At 35.9% G+C, this 20,712-nt stretch overlaps 2 protein-coding genes across 3 annotated transcripts; both read right to left on the minus strand.

Annotated features, from left to right (window-relative positions):
• Positions 1-1,730: 1,730 nt before the first annotated feature.
• Positions 1,731-7,002, minus strand: LOC136270540 (uncharacterized). Its single transcript, XM_066068386.1, has one exon. The coding sequence runs from the start codon at positions 6,298-6,300 to the stop codon at positions 5,692-5,694; it is 609 nt and encodes a 202-aa protein (XP_065924458.1). The 5' UTR covers positions 6,301-7,002; the 3' UTR covers positions 1,731-5,691.
• Positions 7,003-7,147: 145 nt separating this feature from the next.
• LOC117690492 (dehydrogenase/reductase SDR family member 9) lies at positions 7,148-15,009 on the minus strand. Of its 2 annotated transcripts, none has more exons than XM_066068384.1 (5): positions 14,779-15,009; positions 12,924-13,252; positions 11,381-11,639; positions 8,282-8,445; positions 7,148-7,589 (listed from the first exon to the last, which is right to left on the minus strand). In XM_066068384.1, exons 1-5 carry the CDS (start codon positions 14,802-14,804, stop codon positions 7,363-7,365), a joined length of 1,005 nt encoding a protein of 334 aa, XP_065924456.1. In that variant the 5' UTR covers positions 14,805-15,009; the 3' UTR covers positions 7,148-7,362. The 2 variants fall into 2 exon arrangements, with proteins under 2 accessions (XP_065924456.1, XP_065924457.1); XM_066068385.1 differs by having other exon boundaries at positions 14,797-15,008.
• Between the last annotated feature and the right edge of the window lie 5,703 nt (positions 15,010-20,712).

The following is a 20,712-nucleotide window of genomic DNA, read 5'->3' on the forward strand; positions in this document are numbered from 1 at the left end:
ACCCCCACCATTTAACTAAAGCCTGATTTCCTTTATATCGCAACACCTTCTCGATTCTATACATGACGTCTCTGTCGATGAGTACTTTTTGTAATTCTCCTCCGTAAAATGTCCCTTTTATGTCTTCACCATCTATGTCCTGTAAGTGATAAAGGGGTATTTTCTGTTTGACCATGCGCGATTTAACGACGAAATATTCACCTGTCCACCTCTCATCGTATTCTCGATCAAATGGCTGTCTCAGATGAGAAATGCGAACTTTATCACCGACTTTAAAATGAAAACGCAGAGGTCCAGATATATTTATTTCTGATTTTTTAACTTTACTTCTGGGAGCATGATCGTACATGTTCATCCATATAGATGCTTCGTCCTTCTTTTTCACTTGTTCGGGCGCCATTTTGATGGTTCGGTGATAGGTGGCGTTGTAACTCTTTGTGACATTAGCTAAGACATCAACCCATCGATGAGTCTGATTTTGAGTCATGTATCGACTAAATTTTGATTTAATAGTTTTAATACCTCTTTCGGCAACGTTTGCTTTCTTTTCGTTTTGAGAACAGAAATGAGACACACCATTTTCTTTTAAAAGCTTCTGAACATCTCTATTCATGAATTCGGAACCTTTGTCGGTTCGTATTTTCTTGGGCTTGTTAGTTTTTGACAACAAAGAGGCTAAAGCGCGTGACATCTCGCTACCTTTGGCGGATTTTAAAGCGACTGTCCAGGCATATTTCGAAAATACATCAATGACAAAAAGAAAGTAACCAAATCCATCGTTTTCTTTGCGATACGAGTTCAATACGGCCGTGTCAGCATCCCACTGATAACCAATCTCTGGAACGACTACTCGCACACGTTTGAATTTTCTATTAATCTGTCTATGTAGAGTAAACGTTTCCTGTTTTTGTAACCAGTTCTTGACTTTTGTTCGACTCAGAACATATTTTCCCTCTTTTCGCACGGCACGATATAATTTTTCTAACCCCCCAAATGACCCTGGATGCTTTGGGTTGTAATAAACGGACTCTAAATATTTCTCGTACGACATGTCTCTACCAAACATTAAAAGAAATTGTTCTTATAAACACATCTCGATTTCTAAAATTGTTGGAAATACTACGTTGTCTAAATCTTTCAATCTCTTGATACCGGTGATAAGGACTGTTCCTCGCAAATGACAGGTGAAATGAATACCATCTCGTCGTAACATGACTGCGGGAAACAACTCCGGGTCGTATGAAAAATTCAAACTTTTAGATAAGGAACTTGCGTTCACTTTTCCAGATAATTTGTGGCAAGCAGACGCAGTGACTAGTCGTACGTTTTGCAAACGTACATCGTATACGAGTTTCTGTATGACGCGTGCATACTTTCTCAGTCTTTTTAAACCTTGACTGAAACTTTCACAAGGACCATTACAATTTATTTTCCCATTGGAAAATATTAAACAGTTTCCTCCGATTTTCCTATTCTGGTAAATTACACCCGGAAAGGACCTAGGGTTGTAACGTACATTAATTAACTGTTGAGTCAAAAAGTTGAGATTTAGTACACAGTTCATTTCTCCCTGATAAACCACGTTAGTCAGCCTCGTGTTGAAATCATAAAATGATAAACACCCTTTCCGAGTTGTAATTTTTATGAACATATCCTGATGGTGTAATATTATTATATAACAATTCGGAAACATGCTTAACAATAACACAGATCATACAACAAAAAAGAAATCATGTTTAACAACTTCATTTATTGACATGTAAAACTACATTTTACACCCCAAGCGCATGTAATATGTGATATATCGACAACGGTTTTACTGCAAAACGATTCATAATGAAAGGGAAACAATACTGATAAAACATACATATAATTCTAGAAATATTTACAATTATATTACAATATTCATGCTAATTATTATTCTTTAAAAAGTTTTTTTTCCCTACACCCTTTCTTTTCACCAATTGGTATAATCCAGCGGGTTACAGGTAGGACACTGGAGCAGGCCTAATTGATTCAAATGATCATCGCGCATGAAACATGGAACGAGTGAATCGAAGCCAGGAATAGCTTTCCCTATTTCAGCCACATGAGACTTCAACTTTCTGTACTCGATCGGGCGAAGACAAAGTCCCTTTTTCGTTGGAGCAAGTGGTTCTTGGCCTATTGGTTGCCAGTACTGACGAATGTCCACACATGGATTGTCCTTTTTAATTGTGCAAAAAATGTTGGATCCCATGTGGTAATGTAACTCTTCATTCTTGTTCAAAGCATTATCAATCATGTCTAAAGCCATTGTCCATGTTTTAAAAATGTCTGGTTTTAAACTTATTCCCTTGCGGCTAGGATATCGATCGGATTCCCATTCGCGTAGATCTACTCTGTATTCGTTGTCTTTCGTCGTGTATACCTCCACGAAGCGTCCATTTTCTAACGATAACTTACAGCAAGAAGAAATCATGTTGTCACCGTGAAAACTGCTGTATAAATGACGGAACACTAAAGTCTGTTCCGGAAAACGGAACAGGATGGTCGTCATATCCGAATCATAATGTACTTCCTGCTACGCTAATTACCTTCCTGGTCTACACTGCACCTCAGTTTGGAAACACTGTCATTTCCGAACATTTGTCTGATTGGATTATAACATTTAAATGATTTCATCTTATGAAATAAATACCAGGTCAAATGGAAATTTGTTTACTATAATAATTACATTTGATTTTATTCTAACAAGGATGTAAGAATAATGTTACAACATATTTAACTCAATAGTCTTTCCCGTCTGACACCATGTTAGCATAAACACAATTCTTTGACCAACGAAAATGTTCTTTGTAGGAATCATCGAAGGGTTCCCAGTCCTTGAGAGACAATCCACACGAAAAACAGGTGACTCTGTCTCCAATTTCGGTGTAGATGAAACCAGCTCTAGCCAAGTCCTTCTTGTTGGGGCCTTTGAGGAACTTTGGCCAATCTCTAAAGCTGGCATAACGTTCGGTAAAATTGGCATATTTTGGGTGTTTCCATTCGTTCCAGTTTAGTAGGAAAGGTGAAGAGATGTTATGGATTGACCTCCCTGCATTCATGAATTCGCCTGAGGTTGCTCGTGTGCCTGTTGACAAGACAAAATTTGCAGCGGGAGCCAATCTAGAAGGCACAGGTTCCGACGTAGTAGGCTTGGAAAACACTGCAGAATCTGTCTCCAAGCAATGGGGTCTGCAATCTAATTTGGAAGTCATGTTGTCACCGTGAATACTGCTGGTCAAATGACGGAACACTAAAGTCCGTTCCGGAAACGGAACAGGATGATCGTCATATCCGATTCATAATGTATTCATCTTGCTAGACCGGAATTGATGGGTTGTCCTTCATCACATTGTGTGTTAATGTTGACTTGTACAATATTTTTATTTACGGGTGTAATCGTTTTCCGGTCTGAATACATGGATTTCCATTTATGTTACTCGATATAAGTTTTAAATGTTTCTTGAGCACTAAATCAATCATTGGGAAAACTCTTTCGATTCGTGTCTTAAACCGACATCTGTCTACAGCTAACATCATCCACTCTCCTCTACGGTTCTCGTAAGGAATGTTAATTATTATCACTTCATTTAAAAATCTTACACACTTTTTCATCTTTATCAAAATCAATTTTTTTTATCACCAATTCATATAATTAACCACAGTGTGCTAATTGTGTTGGATATCTTCATAAATCAAATGAAATCAAATAAATAACGAAGAAACGTTGTTCATCATTCAAATCCTCGCATTAATACTACTTATCAACTTCCTGCTACGCTCCTCCCTATTTACCTTCCTGGTCTACACTGAACCTCAAATTTTTTGAACCTCAAAGTGGGGTATAATGTCCCCCTTCATACTACTACTACAGGTTTACAATAATTACGCGGCGAATTCAAACTTTATAAAAACAGCATTTAACAGCATAGAAATTCAATAATAAAAATCACACATTTAAACGAGATGAAGCAAAATTATGCATCATTGCATAATAAACAATGACGCGAAATATCTTTTATAGAAATGAAAACTAAAAACCTGGAATGACAAATTCATAGTTCCGCCAATAATAAGAAATATATAGTTAATCATTGTAAACAAAACAAACTCAAATTTTTCAAAATTAGCAACAGAAAAAAAATATAATAAAATACGTACTGTAATGAAAACCTAAATTACTGAAAATATATAACATTTCATTCAAGCTTACCTAATGGAAAGGAGAAACAATTCCGTAAAATTAAAACAAGTTCTTTATTCTTTAAACGTCGGATGTAAAGTGAATTTAGTAAATTCACCAACCATCCGGCTGAATTTTGAATTGCTCTCATTGACCAATCAGGATACTTGATTTAAATGCTAGCGGGCTAATTTCACAGAATTTCTTCTACGAGCTGACACTGTTTACTAAAGGCCAAAAAGGTGATAAAGTCAATTAGATGAATTTCGATGTACGTATGTTAACAAAGAGAAGATTAAGTAAAGCCGAAATGAGTAAATAAGTTTTCTGACGTAGTGAAAATAGAATAATCTTCGCGAGTCGCTAAAGTGTCGCTCTGATAACAAAAAGAATTCATCTTCAAAGGTTTGCTTGAACGAGGAATTTGTCAGTTTATTTATCAAATTAACTTATTGTCCGACAATCTGTCGTAACTAAATAATTTCCAGAAAAGTGTCAAATTGTTTAGATGCCATGGTTATACAATTAAAAGTAAAACGCTACTAATAAATGTTCTCGATTAAGAAATAAAGCAAAACTTTTAACAGTGAGAAAAAAAACAAAGCATTTAAAATAAGTAAAATTTAAATGATTTTGAAATAAAAATTGTAACTCTAAAATGCTAAAAATAGAAAAATTAACTTGAGCTGAGTTAACACTCCGAAATTATAACCTGTTACATTAAAGTTTTAAAATTCAGAGAATTTAAAACTATCTATAACAATTTTCCCCCTTATTAGTCCCCTACCGGTTTTCACCGGAGGGGACTATAGCTTTCCTCTGCGTCCGTCAGTCCGTCTGTCCGTCCGTCCGTCCGTCCGTCCGTCTGTCTGTCCCACTTCAGTTTTCAACACTTTTTTTCTTTATGCGTTTGAGGAATAATATGAAATTTGCTGAACAGCTTCAAAACGTCAAACTACAGATGAAGTTTACATTCTGTAGCGCCTGGTTGACATATTTTTGAGAAAATTAAATTTTTATATTCCAATTTTTTAATGTTCGGGTTTGATATTCTGCATAACAGTGCATTGCTTTCACAATTTCTACAAACCGGTAGGGGACGTGTATTGCTTATGCAATACTCTCAGAATGCTTGTTGTTATAGTTTTAAATTCTCTGAATTTTAAAACTTTAACGTAACACATATGTAACATGAAAAAGTGTATAGTAATGGATGGAATAAATTTTACATAAAAGCACAGTCAGGCTAATAAAGATGATGAGAATGAAGGTAAAGATAATAGTGAATCAAAATGATTCACATTCCGAGCACTTCAATTTTATAAACATTTCTATTTTAATTTTGAAACATTTTTTTCCTCGAAAGTTTAAAATCTGAAAAATTATTCCATACCTTTAAACGGTTTATTTATAAAGATAAAAACGTCTCAACTAAATACGACATTTTTCCCTATCATGGTCACGTGGTGAGACAATCTCCATTATTTCCCCGAGGAATAGACCACTTTCCTGGTACTGACGTTAGTGATGTACTCAATGGCTGGCGGCACACTGAGGAACGACTCCACAGAACGTCTACTCCTGTCCTCCTCCCTGATCGACACACGTGACATGTTCAGGAGTTGTCGTTCCTTGTGGAACGGTTTAGGAGAAGGGCTACAGTTTGGAGAGACCTGTCCTATGACGCTGAGATTCAGGTTACGTTTAGCAATGATGTCTATAGATTCCTTGTCAAGGTCCTTTTCCGACGTCTCAGACCGAGCGTCCATGAGTTGTTTCCCTTTGATAATGGGTGCTAACTTCCGGGGAACGGGGGTAGGACAAAGATAGAACTTCCTCTCGCATTGTCTGTTGGGAAACGGCTGAGGCCCGCTATTGATCTGTATATTTATTACACTGCTCATTTTTGGGTTTTTTGGGTTTTTACGCCTTCCCCTAAGTAGCCGCTGTCTTTCAATGGCGACCATCATCAGCTGTTCGTCCCGGTTCTGGATGCTCCGCCGGAGGTCGTGGATCTTGCGTAGATATTCCTGTTGCCTGTCACTGACCTTCCGGTATTCACTGAACCAAGGCGGGACTTTGGACGGCATGTTGAATTTCAAAAACAGATATGTTCTCAAATCAAAAATCACAAATCCAATCCAAATTCATTGTTCATATTTGATTAACAGTACATATCCAGAATTGACAAAACACACTACATGATCAACAACATGCGGCAATATCCAATAAATACACACTGTAAATTGTCGACCTCTGTGTTAAAAAGTCTCCGTTCGAATGTAAATGTTTTAATCAAAGCTGATTAGCTAATCTGTCCAGGGCAGCCAGATTACATGGATTAAAGAGAATTGACCTCTATTGTCGATAAGAGGGTTAATTTTGGAATACAGTAGATTTAAACCCACTTTCTCTGTAAAGGAATGTGTTTGTTACGCAGTCCGGCTGCTATCGGTAAAATAGATAATTGTTCTGATTAATATTGTATAACGGGTATGAATTTTGTCGTTTTACCCTGAATAACTATATAGTGTAATGAAACTGTCAAAACAAAGAGTATCGAATGTTCCAAAAACCTATATCTAAATGTCAAAAGCTTCAATGGCTTAGTGTTTTTGATAGAAAGTTGTTGGCGTTGCCTTTATATCTAAATTGAAATTTATACATGAACTACATGTAGAGCTAACTATTTATTTTCAATTTGTTCACCAATCGGGGCTCAAATTATACCTACATGTAGGTTCAATGGTAAGAGATCTGAAGAAATCAAATTTATGTAACTTGCAATTTGATATCAAATAGCAAGATAATTTTGTTTAATTCTCAATTAATAAGCACCAAGCTCTCAATCTTGAGGAACAATGTGACTGTATCAGTTTTAAATAATGTGACTAACACGCTTCCTGTACACTACTTTTCACTAAATTAAACAAAATATTAAACTTAAAGATCAATATGTTTAATTTATTTGTTAAGAAAATATAAAAACGTACAACAAGTTTGTAACAGTACGACACTGAGTCACCGATGCTTATCAACAAAGGCTAAACCATAATTTACAGGAGTCATCACAGTAACTGATATGATTTGAATGGTCTAACACATGGCCTAACATTAAACATTACATAAATTATTATGACTAACAGTAACCGTCAAGATTTCCGATAATTTGCAGGAACCGGACGTTTTGAACACAATATAAAATCCGAAATGATCTCTGGTAAATTCCACAAGATCCGGTAAAAGACCTGGGCGCTCAGTCCCACCACGTATCTATGAGCGGGGTAGCGCGAACACACGGCGCTAAGGTAAGCGTCAACTACTTGCCCGGGGTTGCTATTGGTGACGGCGCTCAGGAATGTCTTTCCTTTGTCAACAGCTGTTAAAATAAGACATCACGTCATGTATAAAACAAAGTAATTTTTATAAACTTTTTGTTGGAGTTAATTTTAAAAACAATACTACTCGGTCATATCATTAAGACAACTCTCTGAACATTTTGTTTAAAATTATGTCAGTTGTTTTCAAAGAGATAAGAAAAATGATACATGAATATCTTTAAAAAATAACCTTATAGAACGCACGAAACCAACTTTTATTTGCGAGGTTTGCGTGAGCTTAAAGTCTTGAATATTTCTCGCCGCGGACATTTCTTTGTCGTATTGTTGTTTATATATGACGACTGTCGATTATGTACGGTCGCGAATGTTAGCCGCCCGAACCAATTTATTTCAGGTAAATCGTGAAAAGAAGTTGTCGCAAATAAAAGTTAGTTTACAATATGCAACGACTTTTATCCTTTCATGCATAGACATGCATGTCAATGTGTCCTTACATGTATAGACATGTATGTCAATGTGTCCTTACATGTATAGACATGCATGTCAATGTGTCCTTACATGTATAGACATGCATGTCAATGTGCAAGTTTGTCTTATTAATAGAGAAACATTTAGCAAATTCTAGGAATATCTTTATCAATAAAAAAACAGGAGCATGTTGACAGAGTCTGACGAATTCTAGTGACACAGGTAGAGTCTAATAAATTCTATGATTATTGTGGATATTTACCTTGTTCTACAAAGCCTTTGCCGTAGTATTCCTTGACCTCGGGGTCACACCTGTTGTAGGCCTCCTGCAACAACAGGACAAGGTTGTCTGGATTGGTCATGTTTGTGGCGAAATAGCCAGGTTCTATGATGTGGACTGATACCCCTTCCTTGTACAGGTCTCGTCTGTTTAAATAATATACAACAGGGACAACGTGAATGTCCACTTCAACATACATGGAGATCAAACAATTGTTGTCGCTAGTTTTACTTTATTTCTGGCTTCAAACAACACGAAAGTTTTATGAAGGTAAATCATATGAATATGGTAAGTTAAACCTTCGCTTGAATAATTTTGTAGTAAATACAGGCGCGGAACAATATTTTTGTATGCTGGAAACAGGGGTCCGGGGACTATTTTTGATATTTTTACTATGTAAATTCAAGAAATTGATATTTAAATTATTCACAGGTGTTCCGGACCACCACCCCCATTGCCATCTGCCCCCACCCCCTCCCTGATCCACAAATGAAACATTTGTTATATACCTTAATCTCAGCTAACGCTTCACAAAATTGAAGAATCCAAGTCGGTCAATAAGTGGGAGTGACTTATAATGAAATCATTTAAAACAAATACTGTGGAACCATTAGAATTCGTGGTGGCTCAATTTTCGTGTAATTCGTGGGTAGCCCTCGCACACGAATTTTTACATTCTCAACGAAAACTAATTATAAAATATTAAGCTTACCTTCTGATACTAAAAACTGACGCATCCACGAAATTACATTCCCGCGAAAAAAAATCCTTATCCACAAAATACCCCCCACGAAATTTAATGATTCCACAGTATATGAGGATCATTGGTCAATCGCAACTTCTCGGGCCTTTCCGGCAAGCTCGGAAATACACCTCGAATGTATTACCTAGGCGTCCATGACAACCCCCCTTTTTGTAAAACTTGATTATATAAATAGAACACATTATACGATTTGTTGAGATGTGAGCTATACTTCATTAAAGTAAACGATATACACTAAAATATAACACAGAAGCAATATACAAGACTGTCTAGCCGATACTTATTTTAATGGGAAGCGACTCTATTTTGTATAAAATTCTAACATCCGGTGATGTTAATATATTCGAGGTTAGCTGCAATAATGTAGCCCTCTCCCGTTTTTTTTTTTTTTTTTTTTTTTGGGGAGAGGGCTACAACTCCATAGGATCTCCGTAATGGTGCAAGTGCGGGAGTGATTCACTTCCGCAACGATTTCGTCTCAAATCGTATATAAATGACGATAACATCTGCATTTCTTACCTGAACTCAAATATTGTAGAAGTCTATGACATAAATTAATCCAAAAATATCAGATATAGTCCATATATCGGTTATTTTTCGTGTATATCAACAACGCAAGTTGATTTGTCCGCCATGTTTACTGACCTTGACCGGTTTTATTTTGAGACAGCCAATGAAAATTTAGGAGCGTATGTTTTAGTGATAGAACGAGGTAAGATAAATTATTTACACTGACATTCACGTTATCAAGCCCATCAAAACTCCAAGCGTAAATCCCATAAAATCACGGGAGAACTGTCATGGCTGCTGAAAAAGACGACTGGTAAACATGCTGATGTGTTTTATCTGGTTTTGATTTATATACGGTTAGTTTGTTCAACCTGAATTAAAAAATCATTTTATCTAAAGGAAGTCAAATATAAAATCGATCTTTTCAGACCGAAGTCAGTCGTATTAAAAAAATAATTTGGCACCATTACGGAGATCCTATGGAATTGTAGCCCTCTCCAATAAACATCAGATATAAAAAATCGGAGAGGGCTACATTATTGCAGCTAATTCGAAGTGTTTTTCTGAGCTTGCCGGAAAGGCCCGAGAAGTTGCGATTGGGTTATTGGTATTTTAAATTTGATTTTATTTTGAATTTTATAGAGTTGTCCCTGCGCACAATTGTCAGCACTTAGTAACACGAAACTTGCCTAAATCAAACCTTTGTGTTCCCAGTATCTAGACTAAGTATAAACCACAGGGGCCAAGCCTGTTTTAACATTAATTTCAATGTAACCATAAATAAAAAAAAAAGGGGTCGAACTCTGATCCAAATGAAAAACTACTAGCTCGCTTCAAAAGCCTTATAAATCAATTAATTTTTAAAACACTCGCAATATGCATGTATTTTTCAGAAATGTAATGTCTGAGATACACTCATGCCGAATTTCAAGTTGATGGGTCCTAAAATAGCGGAGATATACGTCATTATTCTCTCGAAGTCGCCAGTTTATTTTTACTCGGACATTTACCGGTCCAGGGCTCACGATGGGATTTTGCCTATGACAACAGCAGTATTGCAACAAGACGAGAAACATTCGCACTACTCCTTAAAAATCTTACATCAAACGCAAGCTACTTACATACAAAAACTCCGATAAAATTCTTTATATACTCTCCATACTGAACTTTTATTCTGCAACCACATTGACTTCTGACAAGACCAGGCATTTTGACGTCTTCGAGAAAGACTGATTCTGATTGGACCATCAGGAATATTAACCAATGAAACTGAATTTAACATTAGCTATCACAGTGGCCGGTCTGGTCAGAAGTTGATGTGGCTGCAGAATAAAAGTTCAGTTTGGAGAGTATTTAAGGAATTTTATCGGAATTTAAGGATGTAAGTAGCATACATTTGATGTGAGATTTTAAAAGATTAGTGCGAATGTTTCTCGACTTGTTGCAATACTACTGTTGTCGTAGGCAAAATCCCATCGTGAGCCATGGACCGGTAAATGTCCGAGTAAAAATTAACTTGCGACTTCGAGAGAATAATGACGTATATCTCCGCTATTTTAAGACCCATCAACTTGAAATATTCGGCATGACTGTATCTCAGACATTACTTTTCTAAAAATCACATGCATATTGCGAGTGTTTTAAAAATTAATTGATTTATTAGGCTTTTGAAGTGAGCTGGTAGTTTTTTTATCTGGGTCAGAGTTCGACCCCTTTCTTTATTTATGGTACATTGAAATTAATGTTAAAACGGGCTTGGCCCCTGTGGTATAAATAAAACATTCAGCAAAATATTTCATGCACTGTACCTAAGGCAGTCCGAATAGGCCTCTGCTGCGTATTTAGAGGCACAATATGGCGTCGGGGCCAAGGTTATTCTCCCACAGATACTAGTCATGTTGACGACACGCCCCTTTTCCTTCCTGATGAGAGGTAGGCAGGCGTTGGTCATGTCAATCATTCCGTACAGATTGACTGACATAACGACCTCGTAGTCCCGACGAGTGAGCCAGTCGACAGGCCCCACACTGCCCGCTATACCGGCATTGTTGACTAGAGCCCAGATTCCTATACCAAAGACAACAATGATAATCATATCAAATCAGTTCTATACAGGGTCATAACGATATGCTATTGAAATTTTGTAGTCTTTATATTTATTTTAATTAAAATAAGGTCAACTCTTCCCTATTAAAATCAGCAATAGTGATGAAGTATACGTAAAGCCTAGCTCTGAGTATGGCAACTCTGTGAGATATCTGACAAGAAGTATTTCTTTAAAGAGATAATCGGCTGGTAATACTAATAATTGTTATCATGAACTGGTTTTATGTAATGTAAAAGTACAACATGCATTTTTCGGAATAGCAAGCAAAGAATAAACTTTACGTTTTATAATATTAGGTAAGTATACTTCCAAATGAAATTTTCTCGATTTATAAAACTATTTGTCTCATTAAAGATTTACATGAAGCTGTTAATACATAAACAAAACCAAAGTAGTGCGAGGCGTAATGTGTGCACTATTCTACTACAGTTATTGCCGAGATCAAAGAGATGCCGCGGACATTATTCTCAAATATGTACCACGAACGTCATCAGTAAATTATCAGATGAGATATACCTATTTTTCTCGCACTGATCATGAAAGTACAACTTCAAACCGTAAAAAGTTTTAAAACTATGTCAATTTTACGTGTTAGTTCCAGTCAAAACGATGTATATTGCCTCGATCAAATGTTTATTTTTAAGAGATCAATGCGGCTGTTCCTAAGACCTCCCCAGCACATTTTCATTGCGCGTTTTTACATAAAATATATAACGTGTAGTAATAATAATCGTATTAAATTGCCCTTAAAATATTAGGAATATAACTCAAAGATATTTTATAAATAAGTGAAGAGTAATAAAAATCCAAAGAAAAAATTTGTCGTCTGCATGTGATTCCTTTGATCGATTTACATGTAACTATTACTAACAAAACCGTTGGGGTTACACGGAACAGCCGTCAAAATGACCTAGATCGTCTCTCTATAGGAGAAACGATCTGTAGAAATACTGGGCTGTTTGTAGAATAGAAATAAAGTTCTTGTTATCGTGAATGTTGCAGGATAACCTCCTCGGTCTCAAAATGTTGTTCGAAATATTTAACGCCTCGGCTTTTATATTTCTAAACAACATTTCTCGACCTCGGAGGTTATTCTGCAACATTCACGATAACTCGTACTTTATTTCTTAAATAGTAATGTTTGCCGGATGCCTCATATGGGCCGAACGCCGATCACAAAAATCTGGTAATCAAAGTAGGAAAACCATATGAAATAAAAAAAAAAAGTGAATTGCAGTGGTCACCTGTGTCATCTGGGAGTTGTGCCTTTATACAACGGAGGGCCTTCTTAATTGAGTCAGGGTCAGACACATCCAGTGGAAAAGTCTTTAATTTACGTGAGCACGATTTCTTCAACTTCTCCTCGCCATTGTTTGTTAAACATCCGGCAAAAACAGAGAGCCCTCTGGCATCCAGCTCCTTAGCTAGCATGTGTCCAAAGCCCGTGTCACATCCGGTTATGACCACGTGACGTCCCTCATAATAAGGAAGCGGAAGTTGACGAAGACGTCGTCTCAGGCCAAAGAACAGAACACAGATCAGAAGGACAACCACAGCTACTGCAATCATGTTGCTGAAATACGGCCAAAAATATGGAAGGTTTATAATAATTGAAGGTTCTATTCAACTTGATTTATAAGATCATAGAAACCTGGAAAATCTCTAGAGATTTAAAATGTTGTTAAATAAACGTAATTAGAAAAATCTACTAGCAAGTCAATATTTGGTTATATCTCTAATTGTAATAGCATATGTTGATGGAATTGTGAATGCATGTATCATTACTTGCATCTTCTAAACATTTCTCAACGATCTGAACACAAACTAAACTAAAACAATCAAATTAGTAGGACAATATTACATGTACATCTCCAAAAGTCAATCGGTACTGCCCGCTAAATCATGCATATTAATGAACGAGTGACCCTCTGTGGATATTTCGTCGAGCCATATTTTGATACGAAAATTGAGCTGGATTTTTTTTTGGTTACATTATAAATGAATGATTTAAATTGTTTTTCTTTAAGAGGTATATGTGTTCATGTACATGTATTTTTGGTACGTATCGGAAGCGCTTACCTAGAGCAGAGTGTTATAGATTTGATGAATGCATTTCATCAGACTTATTACTTTCATTGACAAACGCAGGCTGTCCTTTAAATATTTTTAATCAAAAGTTTAAAATTAGATGTCAATGAATAATGCTTCATGCCAATGATTTTTAATTTAGACCAAATATTAGAAGAGGACAACTGTAAACACAAAAAATTGAGCATATTCTGTCTGCCACTAGATTCCTGGTAGACTTTTATTGTGTTTGATACAGTGTAGTGCAATATTTCTCCCTTGTGTGACTCGTTTAATAATCTTACGATAATTAGCATGTACTTAGCTGAATTACATACCACTGTATAATGTACTCTTATATTACGTAGTAGTACAAGCGGTACTGAAGTATCGGTATGTTACATCAACATGCCTCAAAACCGCGGGGTTGGAATTATTTATTCACAATGAGCGCCACATTCACACATATTAACACGATTAAGATTTTTTTTTCTTTTCGGAAATTGAAATAGTCATGGTTCTTTTTAACATCAAAGACATTATTTCAGCAGTGATCAAGGATTTAGAGCGTAAAGAGAAATTAGAACGAGAGGAAAATTTAGAACGTAAAGAGTGCACACTGCAGCAGGTGCGAGGTGCGCGCGTTCTGTAATTAGGTGATCGTTTTGTACCGACTCAAACCGACTGCTAACGCTGCTATTGGTTCTGTCTTTGTTTATGAGCAAAAGTAAAAACTGTCAATAATTGGCAATGTTTACATTTAAAAACAAATGCCGCAGTAAGAATTGAGCTAAACATATCAAACGAGTGCGTGCTTTATGAAACAAAACTATATTTTTCGGCAAGTGAGGGTCCTTAATAATAGATCCACATATGTAATTAAATTTACATTAAAACAATCGCAATGATCGAATCTCTTTACCAGATAACATGGTATGCCTCGATCGATTAAAATACAACGTAATTGTACAAACTTCTCACGCCCCCTTTGCGTTAAATCAACAATCGACCTATTGTATTTACTGTACGTACCTCGCTATATACCTATACCTGTCCATATGCTGTCCCAGCTATCGTGTATTCATGTTGTGCGTTCACTGGTCCCGTGAAACTATCCAGGTATTGCTTGGGGGTAGATCGGGACAGCGCGCAAGTCACAGCACGGGACACAGGGGTCTTGTCATTATCAAACGGTAGATCGGCGGATCGTAGCGAATGTAAACAAACGTAGAGAATGTCTGTCCTCAATGCGCGCGCTGAACTGAGGAATTTGAACTTTTTAAAGGCTCTCTTCTGCGGTTGTAGAAAGTGTTAAAATATAGGCCATTGTACTTATGTACAATTGTTAGCACTTTAAATCCTTCAGACGCGGAAGTTGTAATGGAGAAAACATGCTAAACAACTCTCGTACAGACGAAACCCGATCCTAGCTAATCATAACGAGAAAACCCTTGGATAGAGAGATTGGATCGTTTATCTTTCTATCACGTTTTTAAAGATTCAACCTGTTAAATTGATAATCATATGACTGTTTAAAGTATTGTAGATACGTCACAAAAGATTAATTATACATATTATTACGGGCCGCCGCAAGGCGGTCCGTTATTTGATACACATCTAAATATTGTTACTGCGTTTCTGCGGGATAGTTCTTTTTTTTAATAGAATTAATACTATGCTTATTTTTATGAATTAAAGTTAATTTGCTTGTAGAAATATTTTTATGCCTTTTAGAAAATATCACATATTTTTTGTTTTACTCGTAAATGGAAAGTAGGTCATACTTAGTAGATTGTCGTATTTGGCGCGTTTTTATCGAGACTATAATCTATTCGGAATATTTCGGAGTTCTTCCTTCTTTTCAAAACAATGCACCAGGATCGGTATGCGGGACATACCAAAGACCTGAAATACTAAAGACCTGAATGTCATTAAATTATATTTAAATGATATATCTGAAATTCTATCTGCCGTGTCAAAATAAATGACTTTGCGTGTGTATTATTATATTTCCATGTAAAATGTGGTAGAAAATCTGGTGGAAATCTGAATTTCTATCTGCCGTGTCAAATAAAATGACTTTGCATGTGTATTATTATATTTCCATATAAAATGTGGTAGAAAATATCATGAAATGACATTATATCAATTATTTACGCAAGAATATGACAGAAATGAAAATTTGAATTGACTGGAAAATTTGAACTAATCAATTTTTATTTTATTATGAGGTCCCTTGAAATCATATATTAAACTAATGCATTCAGTTTTCATTCAGTACAATGCAACAACAAAAAAACCAAAATAGTTTGAAGTACATAATCTCCGAATGAAAAATGATTAGTTGAACTTTTATTAGAGTAATGTACAAAGCAATGTGCTCTCCATTACTTCATACTATTGCAATGATCATACAATTTCCGTTAGAAATGCTTACAATAACGAAATCGATTCTTTATGATAATAGTAAAATGTTCAACTTCAAAACAAGTTGCTGAAAGTATATTAAAATTTACCATAAAAATTAGTACAACCAACTCTTATTTTCTTCTTTATGGTGTGTTTTTATGTAAACAACCAATGTTTCATACAACAATTATATTTTTTGCGGCCCATTTGACGCTTGCGTCAATATGATTTCTTGTAGTTGTTTGAAGTTTGATTTCTCATAAGCCCCTACTCCAAAGAACAATAAGGCTTGCTTTTAAATTATAATATAGGAAAGGGGGAAGGCAGATACTTTGCGTTAATTTTTTTTTTGTGTATGTAAATAACACTGACAATTGTCTCACTTAAAAAAACAAAACAAAAGTTTTATCGCGAAATACCAGACAAGTAAATTCTACATGCAATGCATGTAATAATTCGTACGTATTAAAGGGACTTGGACACGATTTGAGATCAAAATTGTATTACTATTTTTTATGTATAAAATGGTTTACTGGTGCATTTTAAGTTATTGACCAAAATACTGAATGTTAAAGCCAAGTTACATGCGGCATACAGTATAAACATTGAATATGGAAAACTAAAATTTGAAAATCGTGTCCAAGTCCCTTTAACAGGTCGGGTACACTACCTTATATGGATAGCATTATTTAACACGTGACAGTATTTTCGTCAAACAGATTCTCCAATCCAGTGAATGAGTTGCAATGCATGACGGTCTACAACGTGTTTACGATTCAACAGACGCACATGGTTTTTGTCTGTTTTATTCACAATATTTAATTGCTTGCCGGAATGTTTGTACATCTTGATTTTTACTTTAGAAGGTAAAAAAGGAAAGATTACGTACCATTAACTTTGTTCCATGCTCACATTGAAAAATACTGTTGTTTTAGTTGATCAATTGTTGCTTCAAAAAAGTGCCCAGTTGTGTATTGGTGACTTTATCATTGTGCACTAGAAATAAATACAGGTAACTGTACATTTTTAACATACGTGAATAGCCACGGTAGTAGAAATGCACAAATATACAAACGCAGAAGCGCAAGCTGTGCAGCATATATAGTATTTTTTCCGTTAAGCATTCTGATGAATGTCCCTGAAGAAAATATCAACGCGCATTCTAATAATGTTATCTTCGATATGGGATATCACGTGAAAAAATGGTACTCGCTGCTTCTAATTCTATAGGACGTACCTCTCTTTTGAACATTGACAATGGGGTATTTAAATAGGTTGATATAAGTCCTCATATGCAATATTTTTTAAATGTGAGCATAGAAATTGAAGTTCAGACATAATTGTCCATATTTATTTCATAAATTCTGAAAAATCATTCAAATTGAGTTTCCAAAGAACAATTCAAAATGGTATATATTTTCAATACGCTTTGTATACACTGAAACTTGTAGTAGCCCACAATGCCTTGCAACTCATGATCATTCACCTGATTGGTTTGTCGATAAAAGTAAACAGATGGCTAATTTAGTATGCAAATTTATGCCGACGTCACAAACTATAGTGGTCTCGACCTGTTTAACAAAATAAACCAGTTTTATGTAAAGAGTTATCGTTCGTCCCCTATGAAATGCGACACTGACAAGCTTTCAATGTCTTAAAAGAGCAAACAAAATATGATAAAGGACATTTTTCCAAACTTTTGAGATGCATAAGTTGATTCGACTTAAAAACATTTTCAAGCCTACTGGAGACTTACTAAGATATACTTGACCAATCCTGCAAGGTTTTCTTAATTGGGTGATTTTTCTAACACTCTTAATTACGTGACCTTATAGCGCCAATTTTAACGTTTGCCTATACATGTACATGCATCTAGCCTGTATTTTTACAGACCTTCTATACACCAAAAAACCATGTTCGAATTCCAATCATGCTTGCCATTTCAACACCATTAGGTATTTTGCAGGGAAAACCACTCGCATTTTAGGATTAGACATACATGTATTGCCAAAGGCGCCTAATATTATTATATTTTTGTACGTAATTAATGGTAAGTCCCTGCACTATTTAATGATTACATTGTTGTTATTATTATAGTTCAGGGAATTTATTTATTATAAAAAAAGAATTATTTCTGAAGTCAGGCGCCTTTGGAATTTGCATGCTAGATGATATACATGTTTACAAATACTTTCCAGTGTGCCGGGGACGAGGAGGCACTTGAACGTAATTGGGTCAACAAAATGTAGGTCAGGGGGAATTTGACGAAGTGGGAGATTTGAACAAATCAGAATACGAATTTACGTCATGATTTTCCAGTGGTTTGATAAAAATAACAAAATCGGCACGGTTTGCAAGTAAATGACCATCTTGATAGATAATTGAAACTGTAAAAAATCTAATTTTTAATATTGCCCAGATATCGAAAAAGGTTCCAATTTTAAGCTTTACTTAAGTTTGACATATACATGTACGAGTGTTGTCCAAAAAATTCGTGGACACATGCAATTTTTCACCGCTTTGCATACATTTCAATTTGAACAGGACTGTGTATATTTCACCAATGAATTTCAAATGTAAAGTTCCTATCGCGAATTTTCCGTGAAGTTGCGGTTAGCCCGGTAGCATGCCAATCGGCTTTCTACTAAAAATACTACCCAACTTTCACGAACGTATCTTGTATTTGATTTGTATTCTAGACTGTAAATTGTAATGTAAAAGTTCTTAAAATCCATATGGTGAATTCAGGGGAAAGCTCAATTCGTTACACTCGCTCAAGTTTACGCTGAATAAAAAAACTCCAAAACGAAACAAAAGTTCAACAAGTTGTATTTAAGTTGGTAAATAAACGGTACATGTGATTCCAATGAAAACCGATTCTCGGAGTTCCGAGATAACAACTTAATAACGTGCGGAGATTCCAGCACGGGCAGTCCGATATAATCGACACTAACGTGCGGAAATCCAGCACAGCTAGTCCGATATCACACACATTCCACTAACGTGCGGGGTTCCAGCACAGTTAGCCCAACATATCACTTTATGCTAACGTGCGGGGTTCCAGCACAGTTAGCCCAACCGTTCTCTTCCAGATCTTAAACCATTCTCTCTTACAATTATTTTTTTTTTTTTTGACAGGCATTGCTTTTTTTATGACAAAGGGATAGTAATGGCATGCCAGAAAAGTAAACATTCACACATATAGCTGTTACGATAATTTCACACCTCTATTGTCCAACAATTATTTAATTTGCCTGGAGATTAACTTAAGAAGATATCAAAGACTAGTGTCAAGAGGATTAACATTTTTGTCAAATGAAAGCATCTCCGTTTGTTTGGTTATTTCCTCTTTTTTTGTTACAAACTCAATTGCGTAATTAATCTGAGAGAAAAAAAAACCCCTTAAGCTATCATAGCAGCTTGTAAATTTTAAATCGTTAACCTGTTATATCAAAAGTTTAAAATCAAAGATTTTTAAACTTATCTATAACAATCTCTCTCACAGCCTTAATGAACTCTGTCCCAGAGTTCTACTTTGACACAAAGTTTAAGCTCTAAAAACAATTCAAACATACAATGTACATAATTGACAACAATTCACAATATAAGTTGATTCAAAGCCATTTAGCGTCTAATAAATTGCTCTGTAAGGCAGCACAGTTTGATTGTTTTTGTAACAGGTTCTGTAATAAAATTAACTGTCCATTCAGGTCTTTAATATTTCTCTCATAAGATTTTGTAAGTTCTCTCAGTTTTGAATTTTCTTTAATTATTTCGTCCACGGTGTTTGCACGGGTTTCCACTACATCACCTGGACACGGAGTGGTGGTGGTCAATTCCGAATCCGCATGGGAAGCTTGCGTTGGATTTCCTTCCGAATGCGTCGTTATGATGGTAACGTTAGTAGCGGGCGGAGACACAGAGTCCGGAGATCCCTGGAATTTCTTATCCAAAAACTGCTGCATTCGATTCCTGTCCCGTAATTTCTGTTTTTCGGACTTCTTGCTGATGGACGGTCGCACTTGTTGGTTCATCATGACGTTATAGTTTCTATCACTCGCTCTGTTGAGAGGACGGGGAACAATTCGATTCTCACACCAATTTTCACCACTGAATTTCAAATGTAAAGTTCCTATCGCGAATTTTCCGTGAAGTTGCGGTTAGCCCGGTAGCATGCCAATCGGCTTTCTACTAAAAATACTACCCAACTTTCACGAACGTATCTTGTATTTGATTTGTATTCTAGACTGTAAATTGTAATGTAAAAGTTCTTAAAATCCATATGGTGAATTCAGGGGAAAGCTCAATTCGTTACACTCGCTCAAGTTTACGCTGAATAAAAAAACTCCAAAACGAAACAAAAGTTCAACAAGTTGTATTTAAGTTGGTAAATAAACGGTACATGTGATTCCAATGAAAACCGATTCTCGGAGTTCCGAGATAACAACTTAATAACGTGCGGAGATTCCAGCACGGGCAGTCCGATATAATCGACACTAACGTGCGGAAATCCAGCACAGCTAGTCCGATATCACACACATTCCACTAACGTGCGGG

This window comes from Magallana gigas, chromosome 8 (assembly GCF_963853765.1).
Source record: "Magallana gigas chromosome 8, xbMagGiga1.1, whole genome shotgun sequence".
In the NCBI taxonomy this organism is placed as follows: Eukaryota; Metazoa; Mollusca; class Bivalvia; order Ostreida; family Ostreidae; genus Magallana; species Magallana gigas.